Source organism: Paramormyrops kingsleyae, chromosome 10, assembly GCF_048594095.1.
Source record: "Paramormyrops kingsleyae isolate MSU_618 chromosome 10, PKINGS_0.4, whole genome shotgun sequence".
In the NCBI taxonomy this organism is placed as follows: Eukaryota; Metazoa; Chordata; class Actinopteri; order Osteoglossiformes; family Mormyridae; genus Paramormyrops; species Paramormyrops kingsleyae.
In genome coordinates this window covers 23,976,950-24,000,542 of record NC_132806.1, presented here as the reverse complement: position 1 = coordinate 24,000,542, position 23,593 = coordinate 23,976,950, and the positions used below count along the sequence as shown (strand labels likewise).

Here is a 23,593-nt window from a genome sequence, read left to right as displayed (position 1 = left end):
ATTGAGAATGTGCCGCTAGATGTCAGAAAAGGATCAGGATTGAGGTGGCAAGCTTGCTAAGCGCAAAGCGTGAAGATCTGCGCAGTGGCTAATACCAGCTAGATTTGCGCAGTTTATACACTTGCGGTCCATCCTATATATTTGTTGTCCTTTTCGGCAAAATTTATTAAACACTTTTCTCACGGAAAAAAAAAACTTTTAATCCTAATATTAACAGTTGTTTAAAGGGTTGAGAATGGATTTCAAAACAATAGCCTTACGAAGCAATAGGACTGTTCACAAATCCGCGTAAAATGAAATCTTATTAGTCTTGAGTTAATACAGTCAGTTACAGCATATGCATCTGTTAGTGTTAGCTTTGGGTAATTTTGTTATTGATCCACACACACATACACACACACACACACACACACAAATAAGATTTACACACAAGACCAAAAAAAATGATATCCATATACTATGTGAATATGATGCAATTAAGAGTATGATATGAGATAAGGTGTATAAATGATATCCAGTTATGAAATAACGCTCAGTTATTAATTAAATGGAATTGGTATTTCCTTGAATTTTTCTGTAGTGCTGGCTGCAGTCTTTGTGTTGGACAAAGTAAAATTCATTGCAAGCTGTAATTCTCATTTTACATATTTTTGAAATAGTCACTTTATAAGTGCTTAAGGTGACCGGATTTACGTGGAAATGCATCTCCAGGTGGGGGGGGGGGGGGCTCCAATTAAGCCGAGCATATGCCTGCTTTCCAGAAATCCCACGGTGCCATCTGCAGACAGTCCCTCGTGACCCCCCCCCCCCCCCCCCCAGCCTCAACAACAGCTTGAGAAACGGAGAATATCACATTTCACTAGGAGTCATCATATTTTGAAATAGATGTGGACTGAAATAATAAACAGCACTCCCAGAATTCCTTTGTGAACCGTGCAATTTAAATTAAAACTGAACAGCTTTTTTCATGAACCATGTCGCTAAAATAAAATGGGGATCAGGTATTATAAATGTGCAACAAAAATAAATAGAAACAGCACACAAGGAAGACCATAATTTCAGTATGATACAAGTATAGTATGTCATTACTCTGTCACATAATCTAGTAACCGGTCTGCTTTCACTTGGGCAATGGATCTCGTGATTTCTCGACCCCGAATAAACCACCATAAACTGACCTCTACCAGCTACTTCTCTGAAATGTTGATTGCCCTGTTGCCGTTTCCTTCTTTTTTATTTGACCCTCACAATAACGGTTCCTGCTGGCAATAGTTTCCCTTTGTCTGTCACAAGCATGTCCCCGCACGCACGCGGAGCCCCAGCGACAATTTCAGCTCGCGCCGGTCACATGACCCAGCCTCCACTGACAGATGTCTCTCGGCGTTTTCCACATGTCTGCTGCTGTGTTTGTAAAATATCCTGATCATGTGCTTTGCTGAGCAAGTGTATTGTCTTTTCACTAGTGGGTGTGGGTCTCGTTTTCTCTCTCTCCTCCCTCTCGCTCTCTCTCCTCTCTCTGTAGCTTAGTCTGTTTCTTTTTTTCAGCGTGATCAATGGCTTGACTTCCTCCTTTGGTACTACCAGTGCTGGGGAGCGCAGAAATTCGACTGGTGCTACTCGGTTTTTACACGGCATCGAAATTACCAGCGATACAGGTCACGCACCGGATTGCCTCAGCCCGGCGCTCAGTCGATAAGATGAGTGCAGAGGATGTGGTCTTCACGGGCTGGCTCATCAAATCCCCTCCCGAGAAGAAATTAAAGAGATATGTGAGTACCGAAATGAGGAGGGATGCGTGGGTAGGGGATATCCGTGATGGGTCCTTGGGATGCTTTCTGATCGGCTGTTGTTGTACTAGTTACTGCACCAAATGTGTGCAGACCGCCCGGTCATCAACAGTACATCACTGCCATGCTTGTAGTAAGAGGAGTCACTTTCTCTTTTAAACGATTGTGCAGTCCTGGGCATTCATGCGTAGTGTTTTTTTATTTTGGGTACAACGTGCTCTCAGGCAGTCTAAATATCTTCCACTTAAATGCTGTAGCAACTGTGATACAGGCACACACACACACACACACATAAAGGCACACACACACACATACACATATACACACGTCTAGAAATGTCAGACGTTTCTATTTCCACATTGCGATTGTCATTTTGAGTGAACTTGGTGTTTATATTCTGTGTGCATTTTCAATTAATTTATTATTCTGTCCTGTATTTGGTTGACAATTTAAGACTGTTTTGTTATATTTGCATCAATGTCAATTTCAAGCCCATTGAGCTCCTTAGTTGCCATTTACCAACATTCTTTTTTTGTAAATAAAGTGTGCTTGAACTCTAGAAAGAGAATTTAATTACTTGCTGGGGAGATTAAACTGAAAGACATCCTAGAAAAATGAAGCAGGTTTAATTCTGAAACTGAGGTGAACATTTCTTATGTGTCTGGTGTGTTTGAGAGTTGCACTCTTTGCGCTGCTGCATTGGGCTCAACTGTCTCTTTCTGATTCTGTGAAATTTGGGTGTGAATTGCAAAACATAGGAAGCTATATCAAAGGCCAGGCTGCTCAGAATGTTCAGACTAAGTGATGGCCGTTATTTTTCCCCCCTTCTTCTTTAGATAGTGCAGTTAGAGGAAAACCACTCCAGTAGCAGGGGGTGGGGGTGGGGGGGTCGGTTGGGCTAGGTGACGGGGGGGGGGGGCACTTGTTCAGTATTGTGTACTTAAAGTTGCATAGGAAATTCCACTCAGAATTATTTTTGGTGGAGCATATGGGGCGGTGGGGGCAGGGGCAGGGGTGGGGGTCAAGTTTCTTTGTGGCTAGAAGAAGGATGTCCCAGACAACAGGAAGCTTTGGGCTTTTCTGTGTTGGCACTTGGTAGGAGGTTTGCCAGGATGGGTGGAGCACGATGGTACAATAACACTCTCCCATATACTGTAGGAATTACTGGGCCAGATCCTAAGAATGCAATAGGTACTAACTGGACCAAGTCTCTCCCCCCCCCCCCCAGCAAAAGTGATAACCTGGGAGCCTGAACCATAATTAATAAAATAGAAACAGGCTTGAGATTCCAGCTTTATAGTATATAGTGGATAAAACTCTCTGCATATCGACAGGAATGTAGCAGCAGGAACGCTGAAACGGCTAGAGGGACGTGAATGATATCCTGATCCCTCACACTGCCACTGAGCCCAGTCACTGTCTCAATGCAGCTTTATTTGTTACCATAGAAGACCGACGTCCGACTGCCTGGCGTGGCACACCCACTCTGTGCCAACGCTGGCATCCCTGCACTCACCGCCATGCATTTCTGCATTATAGTCGGTGACCATTTACCTATTTCTGCATCTTCAGATTGTATCGCTGTCGCCACCGTGCTGCATTTCCGTAAATGTCAGTCAGTCAGCCAGTCAATAAATTCCCTCAGTGTATCTTTTTCACTTAGTAGGTTCATTAACATGCACACAGTAAGCAAATGTGTACAGTTACAGAAGAACCTGTCAGCTGTGTGGACGGTTTGGATGTCAGAGGTACAGAGCAACCCCTATTGATGCTTGAAGGCTTGTTGGGCAAAGATAGAGTTTTGCAGACAATAGCCGTGTTTATGTAAGGACCTGGTTCACAACTTAAGTAGGCCTATTTCAAATATCACTCACATCCTTTATTATAAATCAAATTAAACTATTTCTGTTGTACAGTATTGTAAAATCAAGTGATCTACTTTAAACATACACAGTATAGCATATCTTGTACCATGTGATAATTATTTTAGTATTTATCTGAAGTGTCTCTTGTAAACAGCATATATTCTATGATGCACTAAAATATTGTATAATTGCCAAAACAGCTAGGTGCTGATGGCGGTCCTTCTTTTAGAAATGGACTCTAATCTGCTTTATGTTTCCTTTGAAAGGCTGTTACAGTCTCGGTTTTTGGTCTTGCTGGACGCAGAATTATAACGATGTACATTGTGCCTACATGTATATTTCTGAAATTAATATAATTCTCAATATATTATTTGTATTGCCCTGTTGCCGTTTCCTTGTTTTATTGTATTTTTAATTGTATAATGTATTTATCATTTTTGAAGCAATTGAACATATTTAGCACATTTTGGCATTTGAGTAATTCCTTTGCATATTTTAGGGCTACATTTTCCCAAGCCTGAATACACCATCCCTCCATCTATCCATGTTTTTATAACCAGTACGGAACCACACTGCTTAATACACCAACACTGTGTAATTATTACCCATTAATAAGGAGATGTATACATGTAAGAGTACAAAGGAAATGTATCTTCTGTTGTTTGCATAGCAAACCACGGTTTAGGGGAAAAACCCAGAAGTAGCGTTGAAATCTAAGCCCCAGCCACATCAAACCAATACTGTTGCATCAAAACTGCCATTTCTTACTCTGATGAAAAGACTAAGGTAGCGGGAAAAAAATCTGAATTAAAGCATTATAAAGTAGTCATATTTTTTTGTTAGATCAAACGACACAAACATTTAATGTTCATGAAGTGTCCTAGAACGTTTTTTTTTTAGCTCTTTTTAAGAGAGCCTTCATTCCCCCCAATATCATCTTACTGAAGATAACAAGTAACGTCCTAATATGAAAAAAAAAACTGCCAAGGTCATGAAGTTTAAAATAAGCCATCCAAAAAAACAAAACAAAAAAAATTTGAAAATGTGTGGGCTCAAGGACATTTCTGTCACTTGCTGAATTTGTTTTGTTTTGAGTCTGGCGGCCATGCCCTCGTCACACGTAGTGTGGTTCAGAAGAAGAGGCTGTGGGATTCACACTCGTGTTTGATTCTTCTCACATGCACACACCTGCGTCTGGCCATGAACGTAAAACGAAGGCTTTAAGCAAGTAAAATAGAAACATGAAAAAATGCCATTGTGCTTGTGAAAACTGTGACTAGTTTACAGACATCACCGAAAGATCTAGAGTGGGTTAGGGTTAGTGTACAGACATGTATGCAGCGTAAATCATTCAATTTTTCCATCACAACAATAATACAAGTTCTACTACTACGACTTCTGTTACTACAACAGCCGTTTGTGTTTATTATGCATTTTTGTTTCACTTTTAGTTTGCTACTATCTTACGAAAACGTCAAGTTTCTCGGGGGACTGATTTTCATTTCCAGCTGCAAACGCTGTCATCGCACAGAAAGCTTATCCTGGGCCTAAAGCACCCACTGTTATTAATAACCTGCTTCTGCTCCTGTTCATTTTGGTCAGATGACGTAACGTCACCAATAAAAGCTTGAAAAGGTTAGCTGATGTGTAAATTATAAATAAATACTAAGTAGCATGTTATGGCTTGCGTTGAGAGTCGCTTCCAGACAGACGCAGGAAAACTGCGGAAATCAGACAGTGTTTATGTCGGTTTGGTTGAAACAGTCAACACCTGTCTTGAAAAAAGGAAGTTTGAAATTGCCCCTTCCAAGCAGGACCTGAATTGACAGAATTTCCAGAGCCGTTTCAAAGGTGTTTATCTCACTTTTGAGCCGGTGTTCATTTACTGTGCCCTGTCTCTAACACATTCTCTTTGAGATATTCGCTGCAAAAAGGCTTTATCGGTCCTGGCTTGACTGTCTGTAGCAGTTTTTGTTCTGCCTTTTCTTAATTCAGTTCCACTTAAGTTATGAATGTGCAGCTACAGTGCAGGAGACTGGATACAAGATATAAATAAACAGAAACAAGTAAAATGCAGCAGAGTACAATGAAGTGAGTTATGTAATCTTGTATTTGCGGGGGAAGCATTTGGGAAATTATACAATACAGTAATTATAAAAATAAAATTATTATTATGTGACGTATAATGTGCTATATATACCTTATATCTTAAGGGCCTGCATTCTGGTGTCGTGTGTTATTACAGATCTGAATCATGTTTGGGAGTAGTGCATTTTTTCTTTTCTGCTTTAGCATTTCCAGAAATGACAAATGATCTTTTGTTCCAGCCAAAACCTCAGTTATGAAGAAAAAGCTTCCTCTTTTCAGCCCTTATGGGAAATGTTGACTAGTTCCCCAGAAAAAAAGACAGGCCACCAAAGATTTTAACAGCATACTCTGTGAGAGACGTGGTGGTTCCCTTGGCATTACCAATGTTCAAAATGAATACAAATGATCTCCTAGCAACACATCACATGTTTTTCTGCGTCTGCGTATGTCGAATCCATATAAGGCTGTATTGTAATGGTAAACCAGTGATATTGTGGTATGATGCTTGCAGGACTATAATATACACCGGAGAATATTTCCGCTAAATTTACAAGAAAATGTCTCTTGTATTCCCTTGTGGGACCTCTAGAAAGAAGTTAACATAGGTGTTATTCCACATGTCTCATGAGAAAAGCACACATGGAGAATTATTTTTATTGTTATTTGAAGATTTAATAATTCTGTAAACCGCTTTCCCGCAGGCCTGGAGGAGGCGCTGGTTCGTCCTACGTAGAGGCCGCATGAGCGGCAATCCAGACGTGCTCGAGTATTACCGCAGCAAGAGCTCCAAGAAGCCCATACGCTCGATCGACCTGCGGGAGTGCAAGGTGCAGATGGAGTCCAACGTTCAGCTAGTCAAGCGCGAGTTCCAGAACCAGCCCCTCTTTGTGGTGAAGACCCTGACCCGCGTCTACTACCTGGTGGCCAAGACGGAGGAGGAGATGAACTGCTGGGTGTCCCACATCAGTCAGATATGCCACTTCAGTCCGTTGAATGATGAAAGAGGTGGGAGGAGCTATGTGACATCATTTACATAATTTATGCATTCAGGAGAGAACTTCTGAGAATTGGGTCCATTCAGGCTGGGAGGGGTCATGGGAAGCCCTAGGGCAAAATGATAAAACATTAATTAGCTGAGCATCCAGCTTAAAAGGGCTGTGATACTTAATCAATTTTACTCCATGTGCTCTTATACATTTGCTCCATAAACCAAATGACTTCTGTGCCTCGAGGCATTAAGAGCACTTGACAGTTTAAGGTTTAATATTATTTTACAGCACCCTATTGTGAATCATAAAAGGTTCTTAAGTTTTTAAGGGGAGGATGTTGCAGGAGGGGTGCCACTGTGGGCTGTGTCTTACACCTCTAGGGGTGGGGGTTCGAATCCCGCTGCCGCTCTGTCATGTTTCGTGTTCTGTATGGCTTCCTGCACAGTCCAAAGACGCGCCTTGATTGGCGTCCCGCTGAGAGCACGTGTTGTATCCAGTTTCTAATCAGTCATAAGGTTTTACCCAGCGTCATTTACAGTGTGTTTTAATTTAAAATTTCAGTTGCTTTAAGTTCCCAATAAATTAGCCCGGATGTACTTAACAACGGCAACATAAAAGCAGTAATCATCTTACCAACTGCCTTACAGCTCCTCCTCTGAGCAGCAAAAAAAAAAACAAAATCCATTTTATGTATCACTGATGTATGTATAGTTTCCATATATATATATATTGCTATATATTTTTTAAGACCTTGGCCACCTGACAGCAGCACAGTATGTTTTCTAAAGGCCAGTGAACAGGAAGCGTAAACCTGCACGAACGGGGATCGTCTTCCTAGCGGCTTGCTGACTGCTGCAGTGCGCCAGGGAGACCTATCAAGGTGGGGGAATGGAGATGATGGGAGATATAGAAAGTTCTCCAGCAGTTAACCAGCAGATATTCAAATTACACAGCTCACCCCCCCACCTACCCACCAGCAAGGATGTCTGGATAGAAGGATGGATAAATATTCAAATATATATTCAACGACAGGGGTGTGAGTTGAAGCACAAATACTTAAGGCCTTTACTAACTGGCAGACTGTTAGGCCACATAATTATAACCCTAACTTTAAGCAATTTTAAAAAGGTGCATCTTAAGCAAATTATCCAAAGCAAATTTAGTTAAGTTATCCTTGCTTGATAATCCGATGTATGCAGCTCAAGCACCTAAAGTTACCTGCCGCTTATCTGCACTCTAGCTACTTTGCTGGATTGATTTAGGATCAGAATCTGAGGGTAGCGGCGTAACAACACAGCATCTACATCTATGAGACCTTACAACAGCAAGCTTCAGATCGCAAGTCTCTGTCCTTAGCTGCCCTCAGCCACAGAAAGTTGCGATTTAGCATGGGTAGGGACCTCATTCAAGTGACGACGAAGACTTTCCTGTCAGAAAGATAAATGTGGTATAAGATGGCGGAGCTGCTGAAGCACGTGTCGATTGAGTAACCACAGCTGAACGAGAGAAACCGCTCCAGCAATTTTTGACATTTTGCATAATTACTGCAAAACCACCCTTTTACTTGTCGCTGCAGTTAGCGATGGAGCACGCGAATGCTGCAGCGATGCGTCTTATCTTTAACGCATGGAGCACTGCATGCGCTCGCATTACGACATGAACTTTGAAAAGTGCTGGTGGCAAATATTTACATAATGTAAGAATGGGTGTAGTGATTTCGTCAGGCAGCGTTTAAATGAGGCTTTTGAATTGAGAGCAGGTGTTGAATGGCCTGCAGGTTGTGAGAAGACAGGGAACCCCCCATTGAAAATGTACCCAGTTTGCTGCGTGTGTATAGAGAGAGATTTAAAAAGTCTGGCTGTTCTCCTCTGACCTCTCTAATTAAGACGGTGTATTTTGGCCACAGAGCTGCCCATGGCTAGTTTCTGTTCATTACACCATTCGCCACGAACTAGAAGCTGTATTGCCGTCTTTGTGATCCTGGAACCACCATTTCTGGCACCAGCAATCTCACCACATTCAAAATAGCATCGTAGCCACTTTAGTGCTTAGTCAGACAGCAAGTGTTGGCCCTACCCACATGCAGTAAGTATTCAGTTGCTAATAAACTGGCCCTGGTACAGTTTTGTACCCCAAGGTACAAACAACATTAATGTACCCTCAATGGTACAAAAATATTCCTCCAAGACCATTTCTGTACCTTAGGTACATTTATCTATAACTGAGGTACAGTTGGCAAACCCTTGAGGGTACAGCCCCAGTAACAAATCATTTCTCTTTCTGTCCGCTGTATGTTCAGTTTGTAGTGTTTAGCAGACCCAAGCATCATAACGGTAAGAACAAGAGGAAGCAAGACAGTTCCAAAGAGGTCGATTCTTTGATTGGGCATTTTTAATAGGACCGCACGCAAATAACCACTTCCTACCACAAAGAATGTGGTCAGATGCTGGACTTTAAGGCACGCACATGGTAACTATTTACAGAGGGCAAGAAAACACGCAAGTAACTAGCAAAGATCAGGGCACACACAGGTAAACACACTTACATACACCGGAGACACAGCACAAGTATTTACAACATGAAATACACCCAGAGGCTATATACACCGCTCTCGAGCATGCTGGGAAATGCTAATGAATGCCATCTCATTGCCGCTACAATATTAACATCTTTTATTTATTTTTTTAACAGTCTAACATAACTATACAGTGAATTTATTCACATTAGGTCTTGATTTTGTTTATTTCAGTAGTTTAGTATTAATAATACTAATGGCGCCCTGGCATATACAAACAATAATTTTGTTTTTGTCAGATTGCATGTAAACTTCATCGTATCGTCATAGATGCTTAGACTCGAATTCTGATCTTCTTTGTAGTCTAGTCATCGCCTCTCTCGCAGTCACCCTTCCTGCAGCACTCAGATAAAAAGCACTCATCCCACCAGCTGCAGTGAAACCCGAACCCATTAAAAATCCCCTGCACTACTGATTGGAGGACAGTAAGCGGACGCGCGCGGGACAGGCTGAGGATGAGGGGTGAACGCGCGTGAGAGGGCCTCCCTGCGGATGAGGGGTGAACGCGCGTGACAGGGCCTCCCTGCGGACGAGGGGTGAACGCGCGTGACAGGGCCTCCCTGCGGACGAGGGGTGAACGCGCGTGACAGGGCCTCCCTGCGGACGAGGGGTGAACGCGCGTGACAGGGCCTCCCTGCGGACGAGGGGTGAACGCGCGTGACAGGGCCTCCCTGCGGACGAGGGGTGAACGCGCGTGACAGGGCCTCCCTGCGGACGAGGGGTGAACGCGCGTGACAGGGCCTCCCTGCGGACGAGGGGTGAACGCGCGTGACAGGGCCTCCCTGCGGACGAGGGGTGAACGCGCGTGAGAGGGCCTCCCTGCGGACGAGGGGTGAACGCGCGTGACAGGGCCTCCCTGCGGACGAGGGGTGAACGCGCGTGACAGGGCCTCCCTGCGGACGCCCCCCAGCCAAGCCGAGTGCGCTCTCTGTAATCTAACCATCGCGCATTAAAGCCATGAAACATTAATGAGCGGGTCCGCTGTGATTTTGTTTCAGTGCGTAGCCCTGGCTCAAAATGGGATCTGTCCGTGTCGAAAACGAAAGCTGACAGTATTAATACACGTAAGAAATCAGCGTTTACCTTTCCTCCAGAATTTATAGGTGATATTATTCATTACATGTTTGGGCATATATTATGTATGTAGTAATTTTATGAAAATGGGCATGTATATTACAGTGACGATGTTTTTATTTGCCATTGGTACAAGGCCATACCATGACTCACATATACAGGTGAGAGTGAAACGTAGGGTCAGCTGTTTTTGCGACACTCCTGCCGGTGTCTTTGGGGTACAGGGCCTTGGTCAAAGGCCCAGTAGTGAGATCATCACTCTGCCGGTCATGGGATTCCTTTCGGATTTGGCCACAAAGCCTAATCCACACCATCCCATGTTAAACTCGTTATATGTTGAAGGTTTCATTCTTATAATTTCTTTTATATGGTATGATTCATTCTTGGGGTAGGATGGTATCTGTAGATGTGTGGGTTACGCTCCAAACCCTTCTGTGACCCTACCAGCACATGCAGCTAGAAGATGGATGTGTTACACCGATATGAAAATAAGCAAGTACATTATTATGCAATGCTTCCCACTTGTTTTTACAGAAGAAAAAAACACTAAACATGTGAGCTTAATATTCATTGAACTGCAAGCATAATCTAAATAATGCAGCACTAAGTTCGAGGTGAGAACTACCCAGTAAATGCATTTTTCAAATTTTATCGGGGAGGGGGGGGGGGGGGGTTCCAATGGTGTGAACTACTTTTCCAGCACTTTTGCAACATTTTGTGTCATGTGATAAGAAGTCATATGACCGATGCTATTTTCGGTCAGGATCAGAGAAAGGCAAAGTCTTCCGAGGGAGAAAAAAAGCCACAGATATCAGTCATTATAACTGAAGCAGGAAGTAGGTCCAGTACTTACGGTAAAATGGACATTTTCAATACTAGTGTGCAAGTATTTTTAATGACATTTAGGAGACCCCAGGCGAGGCACACTGTTACTGTAGGTTACCTCCGTCTCTCGCCATAACCGGCCCTGTGAAACCACATCAGAGTCTTTGCTGGAGTGGGAGGCACAGTTGACATCACCGGAAACAAAGTCAGCAAAGTATTAAATCACGTCATGCTTCAGTTTTCCTTCAACTACGGGAATGAGTACCGCACACTGCGGACACCAGATCTGTCCTCACCTTGTTAACTCTGTGATCCGCTTGCCTGTATCATTTTGCCATCCCCTGCAGTTTTGGATGTAGATATGTTTTTTTAAGAAAAAGAAAGACAGAAAGATAATGTGGAAAACAGTGATCTCTGTAAATGTTTCGTGTTGAAATTATAGTAAGTGCTTTTAAATATAGTGAGTTGCAGATACAGTTTTGTTCTGGAATTTGCAGAGCAAATGGCCAGTTAAACTTGAATTTGCAACATTTAGCTTAGCGGTTTTTAAATAGCCGCTCTTACGCTGCTTGAAATAAGCCCCGCCGACTTACTAACAGTACAGATGTGTATGTATTTATCCATGCATCTCCAATCCTGGAGGTGTGAAGCAGCACTGCTGTCCGCTGAGCCGCCATGACACCCTGTAGGCTGTTATGTGTAGGCAGTGTGATTCATTTTGCAATCTTCTGGCAGGACCTCACTCCGTATTTTGTTTTTTTGTTTTTGAAGCTGATAAAGGTTGAGCGTGTCAACATTTATCAAACAGTTCCCGTAAATAGCCTGTTTACCGAGCCTACATTTGAGGAAACATACAAACAGTGTTTACGCAGAGAGTGGGGGCTTAATCTCATTAGCTGTGATATCCAGACCTTTTTATAAAAGCTAAAGACTCTTTCAGATATACCCCAAAATAAGCACCTGCCTGCTTTAGTGACTCAGACATGCGCCCTCTGGTGGATGGTGTAGAGAACTTCATTCAAGGAAGGCAACACCATATGTTCACTACAAATGTTTCTCAACTTATTGGTCATACTTTGCTAATAATGTTCTACGAAACCTAGTTAAATTAATGATAGGTAATACAACTGATTAACCTTTGAACTCGATCTTTTCTGTTCTTGAGAAATGTCGGCTAGTCATCAAGATGCTATTCATGGTCATTGTCTGTGTCTCTTGATTTGTCTTCCGCAGAGTCTGCACACATCTTCTCTCACGCCCCGTCGTCCCCCCAGCCGTCACCCCCCGACTCCGCCCGTGTGTCCCGCGCCGCCAGCCACGACCTCACTGCCGACGCCAGCGCGACGGAGGACAGCCGCAGCGAGTCCGAGTCCAGCTTGCCGCCAGATTACCTCGTCCTGTCGCAGTGTGAGACCGGCAGGGTTAAAGTTAACAGGCGAGTCGCCGGGCCCCCTCCCTCCTGGGGGTAGTTGTGTTCAGCGACCGGTCCCACCCCCACCCCTGCCCGGTTAACAGTCTATGCTACCCCCACCTCCCAATTTATTTATTTATTTTTTTCAATCAGATCAATTCTATTTTCACTGCAGCTGGGTTGGCTACGTGTGCCGAAGACAAATTAAAGTAGATGCTTTTCCAAGGATGGGGGGGGGGGATATAAAAGACGCAGAATGGCAGAGCATCGCTTAAATCGTATTTTTACATGTCCATCTGTACAGTTTTGGAGAAGTTCCACTTTATTGTGTTCTTCCATGGTAATGCAATCGTAAGCAATCATGCTGACACATGTGCAGTGCGATCCATGGTTGTTTATTCACAAAAAGCCGTCGTTAACTTGGACAATTCATCAAAATGCATCAGGGGCCAGAGCCGTACCAAAATCATAATCCAGAAATTGAGTTCATTGGGGAGTTCACCCCAAAACGAAAAAATAGACATATATTTAGAGGGGCTTTAGTGCTGTCTATCCATCTAGGTTGCTCTGTTGGGTTGAGTTGCCTAGTTTCAGAGATATCGGCCGTAGAAATGTTAGTCTTTTCTCATATATAATAGGACTGAATGGGATTATTTCTGTGGTAATTAAAGCACCAAAAATTCAACAGCAATGTCTGTTACCAGAAATTATGACCTCGGTACTCAAAATAATCTATAGACTTTGTAGGGAGCGGTTTAATGCAGGAACAATTTTCTTCTACTGATCTCCACACACCAGTCATATCACTGCGCAGAAGATACAAGCACGAGTACCCCGGTGATGTCATCTGCGCAACATGGCCCCTTTAAGACATTAGACACTATGGTGGCACATGTAGACAGTACAAGCAAAGAAAAATTCTGAAGGACCCTTACAGGTATGTTCACTATGGAGACAAACTCACAGTACCTCACAGGGAACTGCTAAGTGGAATGGTGCTTAAATGATTACACGGGAAATACATAACAAGTGAGTCCTATGAACAGTGTGCAGAATCGGGGAAAGGTGCTTACTGGGTTGTGAACGTTAGTTTTCTTTGATTTAAACATTTTTTAAAGATCATCTGAATTGCAGGCTCAGGCAAATTTGCTGTGCTCACTCCTAACTGCCTGTACAGAGATGCATGACTCTGATGTTTTTTTTTTTTTAAATTAATTTATTTTCTTTTTTAGTTTTAACAGCTGTTCAAACTCCGAGAGATCCCTGGAGCAGAACTCGTCCGACAACGCCTTTGAGGACGTCTTCTTCTCGCCCCTCAGCGCCAGTCAGATCCTCTCCCCCTTCAGCTCTGGGAGACCCCTGGAGCTGAGCCTCAGCACCTCCTGCTGCTCCACCCCTCTGTGCAGGACGCTCGATCGTCACGCCTCTGCCACCTCCTCGCCGGCTTCAGATGTTTTTCAGTTCGACAAGCCGCCGTCTTCCCTGCCCCCGGGGGGAACAATGGACGGTCACACGCCTCCCCCCCGTCCCCCCAAGCCCAGCCGCTTCTCGGAGCGCTGCGGGGACGAGGCAGTCCACTACGTGGCGCTCCGGAGTACTGAGGGGCCGTTCTCTGTGCGTCCTGCTCCCATTCCGCGGAGAATTTCCCTGCCAGGCCTTGATCACATTCGGAGAGGTATAGCATACCTAGCGAACGACAGAATCTGTGTTCTGGCCCACTTGCAAGTCTCAGAGCTCTATAGAAACTCTTTAAACAAACACTATTCATTTCAAGCTAACCAGCTTAGAAAAGATCCGCATTTTCTTTTAAATCAGGAGTTGCTGTTCTTGCTTTATGGTGTGAATGGCATAACTTTTGATAAAATCGCTTGTCCTAAAGAGTATACTAAAGAGTATATTAAAAGAGTATATTAAAGAGTATACTAAAGAGTATACTCCCTCATGCTTTACAGCTATCTTCCATGCCAGTAGCTATTTTGCTTCACGCTTTACGGACTGCTACAGTACGTAACTCCATCGTCCTCTGCTGTGTGCGAAGTCATGCTTGATGTCATGGCTTTCTTTTGTAGAATTTGATACGAAGTCTGAAAGACGCTGGAACAAACGACTCAGTCTTAATTTGGTAAGATATAATTCCCTTTGTTAGTAAAAATAAAGATTTTTTTCTTTGAAAAAGAGGGGTGCTAAATGAAAAAAAAATCTTTATAATTAAAACTCAAATGAAAAATGAATTAAAATAATGCAAATTCCTTTAACGGTATTTAATTAAAAAAAGGATTGTGTTGGTGTCATATAATCAAGAAAAACCAGCAAGCATGTTTACTCTCTTTTCAGCCTCATCTGACAACCATGTCCAACTCGAATTCGACAGACTGTTGTGATGACTCTTACGTCCCAATGAATTCTGGGACTTCGCCACCTGCCACTGTTTCAGAGCACTCCCCCGATGGGTATATCCCCATGAGCCCTTTGTCAATTAAATACCTCCTGTCCAATAATAAAGCAGAGAATCTCCAGGCCACGCCCAACTTTCAAGTGCTGCCCAATGACATGGAGCCTCCTCCGGTGAACCGTGATCTGAAGCCTCGCAGAAGAGGTGAGGATGACAAAGCTTTGGATGTGCAAAGCAGAAAAATGCGTGTCTGAATATTTATTAATGCACACGTAAAACACTTCCGGTGTTTTTACCCACACAATTATTAATGTCACACATGAGTAGATTTTGCTTTATGAAATTTGATTTATGAATGTCACAAGGAAGGAACTTTATACTGTATTTTTTTTCTAAATTATTACTTGTCAGATTTCAGTTTCCTTATTTAAACACTTCATCATTATTCTAAATAATGTATCATGCAAAAAATAAGAGGAATCTATAAGGGAGCTTCCTCTACCTTCAGACTGCTTATTTTGGACAGGGACACGGAAGGGGATGGAGATTATCCAGGAAGCACAAGCTCCGCTGTAGGGTACAAGCTCACACACACAATGGGAAATTTATACCTCAGAATGTCTAGACAGTATGAAAAATTAAATATGTGGGTACCTCCAAGCCACCTCATGCAGCTGATCACCATAACTACTACAACAACAAAGAGCTATTCTTCCTCTACTCTTTCGTCGTTGACTTCTGATCTGTGAAAGTCGGTGCTGCCACCTGCTGGAAATACCTCGTCAGTTATGTTGCACGTGTGTAATCGACATGCACAGTGGGGCACGACTGCCGCCAGATGAAAAAAAAATGATAAATCTGTGCTACATGCACAACGACCGCAGCCATCCGCAGCCAACCCACTGATGAAAACATTTACGTCACTTCTCCTTGTGCACAACCGAAAGCGTACGCAGAAAAGTGGAACATAGAGGCACCACTTAGCCAGTGTGCATGTCTTTGGACTGTAGGAGACCCTAGTGACATGGGGGGAACATGCAAACTCCACACACTGCGGAGGCGAGACTCCAACCCTCAATCCTGCATGGCCACTGTGCCACAAATAAGGGACCTTCCAACAGCGAAAATATGAAAAACAAAATGATCCATGAGCCAGACAATCATATATTTGTATTATACATAGTAATTGCTAGAATGGTGTTTGTGTGGGTTTGCAAAGATCACATTTAGGGACCAAAATGTCCCTAAAGTGTGATAAAATCTGAAACTAACTTACTTACTTTTGTGGACTTTTTATCAGGTTGCCGTTTGGATAACCTCAATTTTATAAAAAAAAAAAAAAAATCTATGACTGCAGTCAAAAAAGTAAAAATGCTGAAAATGTGTATTTTGTTTGATTACTTTTGGTTAAGGTTAGGGCTGGGTGGGAATTATGCCGTGATTGAGATAAGGCTTTTTTCCATGGAAATGAATGGAAGGTCTTCATTTAGATACTGTAGGCCCGCCAACGTGTGTGTTTCCTTGTGTGTTTGTGCCCTGCAATGGGCTGGTGGTTCCCTACCTTGCACCTCTAGCTTGTGGGATACACTTTGTTCTCCAAAACCCTGCATAGGACCAGCAGGTACTGTATAGAAAATGGATGGACTGATGGATTGTTTGGGGTTTGATTCGGTTTCCAGCGAGACCTCCACCCCTTGACCTGCGGGGCCTGTCCACCATCCGAGAATGCCCGTTCCACCTGCCTCTGATGAGGACGCTGACGGAACCAGGGTAAGTGAAACACCTACCAGCTAAACTCTCCATCTTGCTGGCTCTGAGAAACACAGAAGTGGTAATTGAGGTTATTTCCAGGTGGAGGAGTGCCAAAGGCGGTGTCCGTCAAAGCGGGGGGGGGGGGGGGGCAGGTGTTTTCTCAGCTCAGCATGTTGTCTGGCATTTCCACATACATCAAGCTAGCCCGGATTGTGGCTCCACGCTTGATAGAATCCGACACTTGGCTATAATCAAGTGTCACAAGCCGTGATCATCAACGTGCTCGCCATGATAGCAAATCACGCTAGCCAGTGCAGAACGCATCAAGCCAATGCTCAAGACCCAAAACGAGGCAAATACCTCAGTGCCTCGGGGGACATCCCCTAGCTAACGCCTGCTTTAAGATCTTCTGTATTTCTAAGTGGCTTTGTTTCCTGTCTCTTTACCTCAGCTACCCTCCTTTTAATTACTTTATGCATCAAATGTCTCTGTCTTCAAATCCCTGTGCAGAACCAGGCAACAAATTAAGATATTCATAAATGTCGAATATGGGGAATCGCTTTTGCTGTGTGATATTCCTGCCGTTTAATAGCCTGCTGTGTGTGCTTGTGTGCTTTTTTATACCCAGACCCTCAACAAACTGGTTCTCACTGGAAAGACGATGTAATACAGGAGGGAACCCAGCAAACGGAGAGGGCAACTGTCTTCCAGCGGTAATGGAGTTTAATTGCTTCTAAAATTAACCACTGAGCTGAAGAGTCGCTTTGATATTGCCATTCCATATTGTAACTTTATAGCTACGTTATAGCTGTGTTGTAAGCATTATCGGCATCACATGATGTAAACGTGACGCCTAATCAGCCTGATGTATAGCTACCTGCTTGATAATCCGCTAGCATTTTTATTCTTTTGGGGTAGACCCTTCAGAGCAGTCTGGTGTTCGTTTTATTATTTAAAGCCGATAAAGGAAAATCTCTTCACAACCCAATGAATACATTAGTGAAAACATGGAACAGCCAATCTGCTCATATGTTTCCTTGTCAAAATGCCAGACCTGAGCTGTCAGCAAAGCAGATGGCTATTTTGCATAGATGTGTAAATGTGACTTGATGCCCGGTGAGTAGGCTTACGCCATTTTGCCTAAAATGTAAATTAGATTATGGGTTTTTTTTTTTAATTAGGTGGCCACTAATCTCCAGGCTTAATGGTTTGAGCTCGATCTCGGCCCTGTGTTAACGTGAAGTTTGGGTGTTCGCCTTGCGTGTACGTGGGTTTTCTTTGGGTACCTCATGCATTTGAAGGACATGCGGTTTTTCTAGCCGGCTTCTCTAAATTGGCCATCGTACAGTATGTGTCCTGTGGTGGACTGACTGCCTGTTCTGCGTGGGATAGGCTGCAGGCCTACCTGTGACTCTGACTGGGATCGGTGGTTGGAAGAAGGTTGGATTATTATTATTCAGATCAACAAAAATGCTTTTTGCATTCATATGGCATCTTGTGTTCAGGTTATGTTATTATACATTTTAATCTATATTTAATTGCTTATAAAAGGAACAGACCTGTCCTGGTCTTCCCCTGAGATAGCAGCTTATCCTGGCAGTACCGTGACAAGGCTGCATTTAGCTACCCAGTGAGGCCCGTACCTGAAGGGCACGTGGACCCTGCACGCGTCACAGCTCGGCAAGTGGATCCGCTGAGCCCCTCTCTGTCGCTGCAGGAGCCCAGGCAGCTGCTGTTCCCTGCTAGCGGAAGCCCCACCCCCCATATGCCCAGGACATCAAACCTTGACTACCTTTCCCTGGACTTCAACTCCGCGTCGCCGTCGCCCGTGCAGAAGGTCAGCACATGTAATCCCGAGAGTTTTTCTCACTGTTCTCTACGCACTCTGCACAGAACATACTTTCCACACTTTGATTTGAGTGGCATGACATGCTACAGAAAGCAAATATAAACCACCAAAATAGCGTAAAACATCTCGACTGAAGCAGTGAGTCATGTATTCACATGTTCAACATACGAACAAGCAATAATAGCTAAACACCCAAGTACACAATTAACAAATAGAAATAATTTTTATAAGATATATTTAGAATGTGTTATGTCTCTTAATTTTGTTATAAAAGGCTGGATAAATTGTGTTGTTTCTCGTCCCTATTTTCCTAATTACATTGGAGGAATCCATTTTTCATGCCCTTCTGTGCCGTATCTAGGCAACCACAGTGGCACTTATGCAATACCTCCTACGTCTATAACACAAGGCCCTCTCAGAGAGGCCTCTCAAATGTAGTCATCAGGGACACCACAAAGGGTGATTCGCACCCATCTACTTCATAGGTACGAGAAGATTTAAAAGGTGTGTCGGCTAGCAAGTGTATCTCCAGGAAAAACAGTCTTGCACGTCGACTTTGGAATAGCAATCAAGGCATCCCTCTGATGCATCTGATAATCGACAGAAATCCCCGCTGATCCTTTTGAAACAACCTGCATAAACCGGTGGTGTAAAGTGGGAATTTTATTGTTTAGTTTTGAAAACTAAATGAAACTTGCATTTAATATAGTACATTCATTTATTTACATTCGCATTTATCTTGCAGACGCTACATCACCACGCACCTCACCTTTCTTAATATAAGCAGGTACATTTCACAAAGGGAATAGAGAGTAATTAGGTTGGAGATGCGTTAGAAATATGTACTGAACAAGTGGCACGGGTGTTTGCAGTTCAGCAGTTGAGCTTGAGCTGGCAGTCTGCACTCTCTCTGCCACAGAAAAATGCCTTGGCAGGAATGGTATAACCATTTTTTCCCCGACTAAAGCTTGTGCACCACATGCTACATGGCTACCTGGAAATTTTGGTTCCTTTCTTCTCCTCTTTCCTTATTATAATTATAAATGGTTTGAATGTCAGGAATTGTGATGACATACGTGTGTGCTTCTTTAAAGAACACGCAATTGTGCTTTTTTTTTTTCAGAAGGCCCTGCTGGCAGACGAGCAAAGGGTGGATTATGTGCAGGTGGACAAGAAGAAGACTCAGGCCTTGCAGAACACTAAGATGGACTGGAAAGACTTCCGACAATCCAAAGAATAGCAAAGCATCCTGGGAAAGCATTAATGGCAAAGGAGAATCCGTCACGGCGTGGGGCTGCATCAGCCAGTGGAACCAAAAAAACTATCGAGCTGTCAAGGGTGGATAAATATCCTTTTATTAGGTGCCATTTACTGATGAATGTCCCTACACTGCCTCAAGTATTTTTTTAAATGAAACAAGGACTTTTCTTCGTTTTAATACAGGGATTTGTTTTCTATTGAATTTTGTTCGCCAGTTTTCAGCTATACATATGTCGCAAGACCAAACAAACTGAATGTCATGCCACTTTTCATGTTTTTGTTCTCTGAAATCATGAATCTTAGATCACAGTACTATGATTTCCTACTATGATCATTGTGTAACAGTTACTATGCATTTTTTCCAGCTAAAGATTTAGCTTCTCTTACATCTGCTAACTTCTAAATAATGCAAGACAGCAGTGTGTGCATATATACTGATATATTTCCATTTTGCTGTTTAACTCCTAAAATCATGAATGCCTAAATTATGAGTTATAAATTGTCACTTTGAAGATAGCCTGGCATCCAGGTATATACTTTGCCTTATGATCTGTGCTCTGGCCCACCGCTTCCCTAAAGAATAATTATAAAGTGAAAGAAATATAATATGTGTTCAAAACCAGCATGACCTCCATCACAGGGCCAGTCTAAAGTTTCCACACCCAAGGGCCTGATCCTCTTTCTCTTTTAGCTTAATACAATCAGTTCCAGAAAGTATGCTTTTGTTCCTAAACATCAATTAAACAAGTCAATTAGGATTAAATTACTGCCACAGAACTGAGAGCAGAATGAAATGTCTTCATTGAAAATTGCTGTATCTCAAAATAGGCATTTAATATGCAAAGCTGCCAGTATCTATAAATGTTTTTGGCAAAGCGGGCGTCTGATTTTCCTCACATTGGACTGTCCTAAAGCGTGCATCTTGGAAAATATAGTGGCAGTTTATTTACTCGCTCAGTGCATGATTAACCAAGGACGTCCTAATGGGATTTGAGGTGAGGAAGAACTGAAAGGCAACAATGCAGATAACAGCTTTCAATGAGGATGGCAAAATGTAGGCTTTAGTTAAGTGTGGCTACCCATGAAAAAATACGATGATAAATGAGCTGCAAGGACTAAAAAGAAAACTATTAAAATGCATAAAATATTTCTGGAAAAAACACATCGATAACATACTGTACAGTATTTTTCCATGTTTGATTGTAGTCTAATTGCTAAATCTGATGATAATGTCTTTCAGGACTTTCAAAAACGTTGAGAGTAACTGTGCTCATTCTGTGTTTGATGCAATTACTTTCATACTACAGATTAAGAGTGATGATGTTACTCTGTCTATAGTTCCCTATCATTTTGCAGAAAACTTAATACATTTTTTTTTCAATAACCATTCAAATACAATTAAACCCATTAATATTGTTTCATTGACAATGGGACTTTAACAAAGAGAATTTTGTTATATAAGAGCAAATGCTCGTACTTTATGTGTAATTAATATGCTGCTGCTGGAGAGAATTTCTTATTTTTTCTAGACTGTGATACACTCAGAAACCAGGTACTGTGTGCTCCACTATTGCTAGACAATTAGCACATACATTTACAGAAAAATCCAACATTATAAATAAATGAATTGCCTTCTGTTGACAGGAAAATATTATCCGATGGCACGCCAGTTTTTCACTTCTTTGGCCTGTTACTATGCGTGTTGAAATAATCAGCTAGTCTCATAGGATTAAGTAAATTATTTATTCTCTTCAGAAGGAAAAACAGAGCAGGAAACCCGTGTTGCCAAAGAATTGTCTCTTTTTAGTCTTTCCCACTGTGCGTGTGGTTTGTTCCTACCTGTGGTACAGCTGGCTGGTTTCTATCTTTGCTCTCTTTTCATGCTACAGTTGGCTGTATTTCAAAAGGTAACCATACGTGTCTTAAAGAAAGAAGCTTAACATTTTCTAAAGTATCTCAAAGAACAAATCATGGTAAGCCTAAAGGGCAATGTATAATTACTGTGAATTACTGTGAATTCATCTTATCTATAGGGCTACAATAAAGCACATCTGGGAAAACTCACATTTCAATTGAATGTGGTGTTTACTGTTGAGTGACTTGGATGTACTAGCTAGATGAAAATCAGATATTGCAGGTACTAAAGAGACTAATCACTTTGTAAGTTTACTCAGGGGTAATTTGCTGGCATTATTGTTATCTGGTATTAATATGAAATCCTTAGCATTCTTTGTTAGAGATTCTTTGCTGTTGCCTAGTTAATACATTTTATTTAATATTATTATTATTATTATTATTATCATTCAGGGAAAGAATTCCAATAAAACTATTCTATTGATGGCTGAGTTGTAGTGAAAAACAAGCTACATAACAATGAGAATGATGACTGGTGAAGTTACAGACTCCGTTCTTCATCTTGCTTTTACATTAGGTGGTATAGACTATACACTAGCTGTCTGTCAGACAGAGTCACGAACAGCTCGGCTGTCTAACCCGGCCCCGCTTCTCTCCTTTGATCTCCCTGTGTTCTTCAGGCGGATGAATTCTGAGTGCAGCTAAGCTTGCAAAGCGCGTTCTCAGGTGCACTGACTTGGCAATAACTTGAGCAAGTAGCGTTGCTGATGTATCAAAAATGGAACAATCCAGGGCAACGTCCAGCAGGAAGACTGTCATGATTTTAATCGCAGGTTTCATTTCAGTACTCACGCAATTGTAAAAAAAAAAAAAACATTCAAATATGTTGTAGAAATTGTATTTTATGTACTTCTGAGTTGATGTTTTCATTGTGGACACCAATGCATTAAAATCTATTAAAATTGAAAGACTGTAAATCTGTAAAAAAAAAAAAAAAAAAAAAAACTTTACTATTGATAGTTCAAATTAATTCTCTACATATATTTATGAAATTTCCCATGTTATTAAAATCTTCTTTGCGAAACTATTTTACATAATATATCATAATGTACTATATGACTATGTACCATGTTATTCACAGCACAGAGTAACTAAGATCCATCTTCCCAATGTCTATTTTGCTCATGTTTACAGGCAGGATCCTGGAGTCCGTTCCAAGTCCATTTACAGATGCTAATAAGCCTTATCTACATTCATCCATCCATAAATCCATCCATTCATCCACCCAACCAACTTCCATCCATCCAATCAACCAATCTTCCATCCACCATTACAGATAATACATGGCTATCTTACATTAGAATAATGCCTTCTAACCATGGCACCTTTGGTCTGTTATCATTCCCATCTGCTGCTGCCAATGACTGGAATTTGTTACAAAAATCTTTACAACTGGATAAATGTATATCTGTCAGCTTTCAAAGGCCTACCAACAGACACTTCTTAATACTTGTAAATGCTTTAATTCTGCTTAATTATTGTGCTGTGGTTCTTTTGTGTGTGTGTGTGTGTGCGTGTGTTGTGTGTATACCTTACCTTTCGGGGACACAATGTCTCCATAATGTGATAAATACCTGTTTTTTTCCCTTATGGGGATGGGTTTCCTGAAAACTCAATTTTGTAGAAATCGGTGACCACTATGAAAAGACTAAAAATGCAAAAACTCTTGTATTTTGTTTGGTTACTTATGGTTATGGTTAAAGTGAATTAGCGGTCCCCATAAGGATAGGTATACCCGGCATGTGTGTGTGTGTGTATGTTTGCTGCCTGGCACTTGCCAAGCAGTCATTGTAAAAAAAAAAAAAAAAAAGA

The 23,593-nt window shown here is 42.2% G+C and overlaps 1 protein-coding gene across 1 annotated transcript; it reads left to right on the top strand.

Moving 5' to 3' along the window:
* Positions 1–1,145: 1,145 nt before the first annotated feature.
* On the top strand, positions 1,146–21,931 carry LOC111859886 (GRB2-associated-binding protein 3-like). Its single transcript, XM_023843020.2, has 10 exons — positions 1,146–1,769; positions 6,442–6,745; positions 12,437–12,638; positions 13,847–14,289; positions 14,684–14,736; positions 14,949–15,210; positions 16,686–16,776; positions 17,387–17,471; positions 18,476–18,595; positions 19,731–21,931. Exons 1-10 carry the CDS (start codon positions 1,698–1,700, stop codon positions 19,845–19,847), a joined length of 1,749 nt encoding a protein of 582 aa, XP_023698788.2. The 5' UTR covers positions 1,146–1,697; the 3' UTR covers positions 19,848–21,931.
* The last annotated feature ends 1,662 nt before the right edge of the window (positions 21,932–23,593 follow it).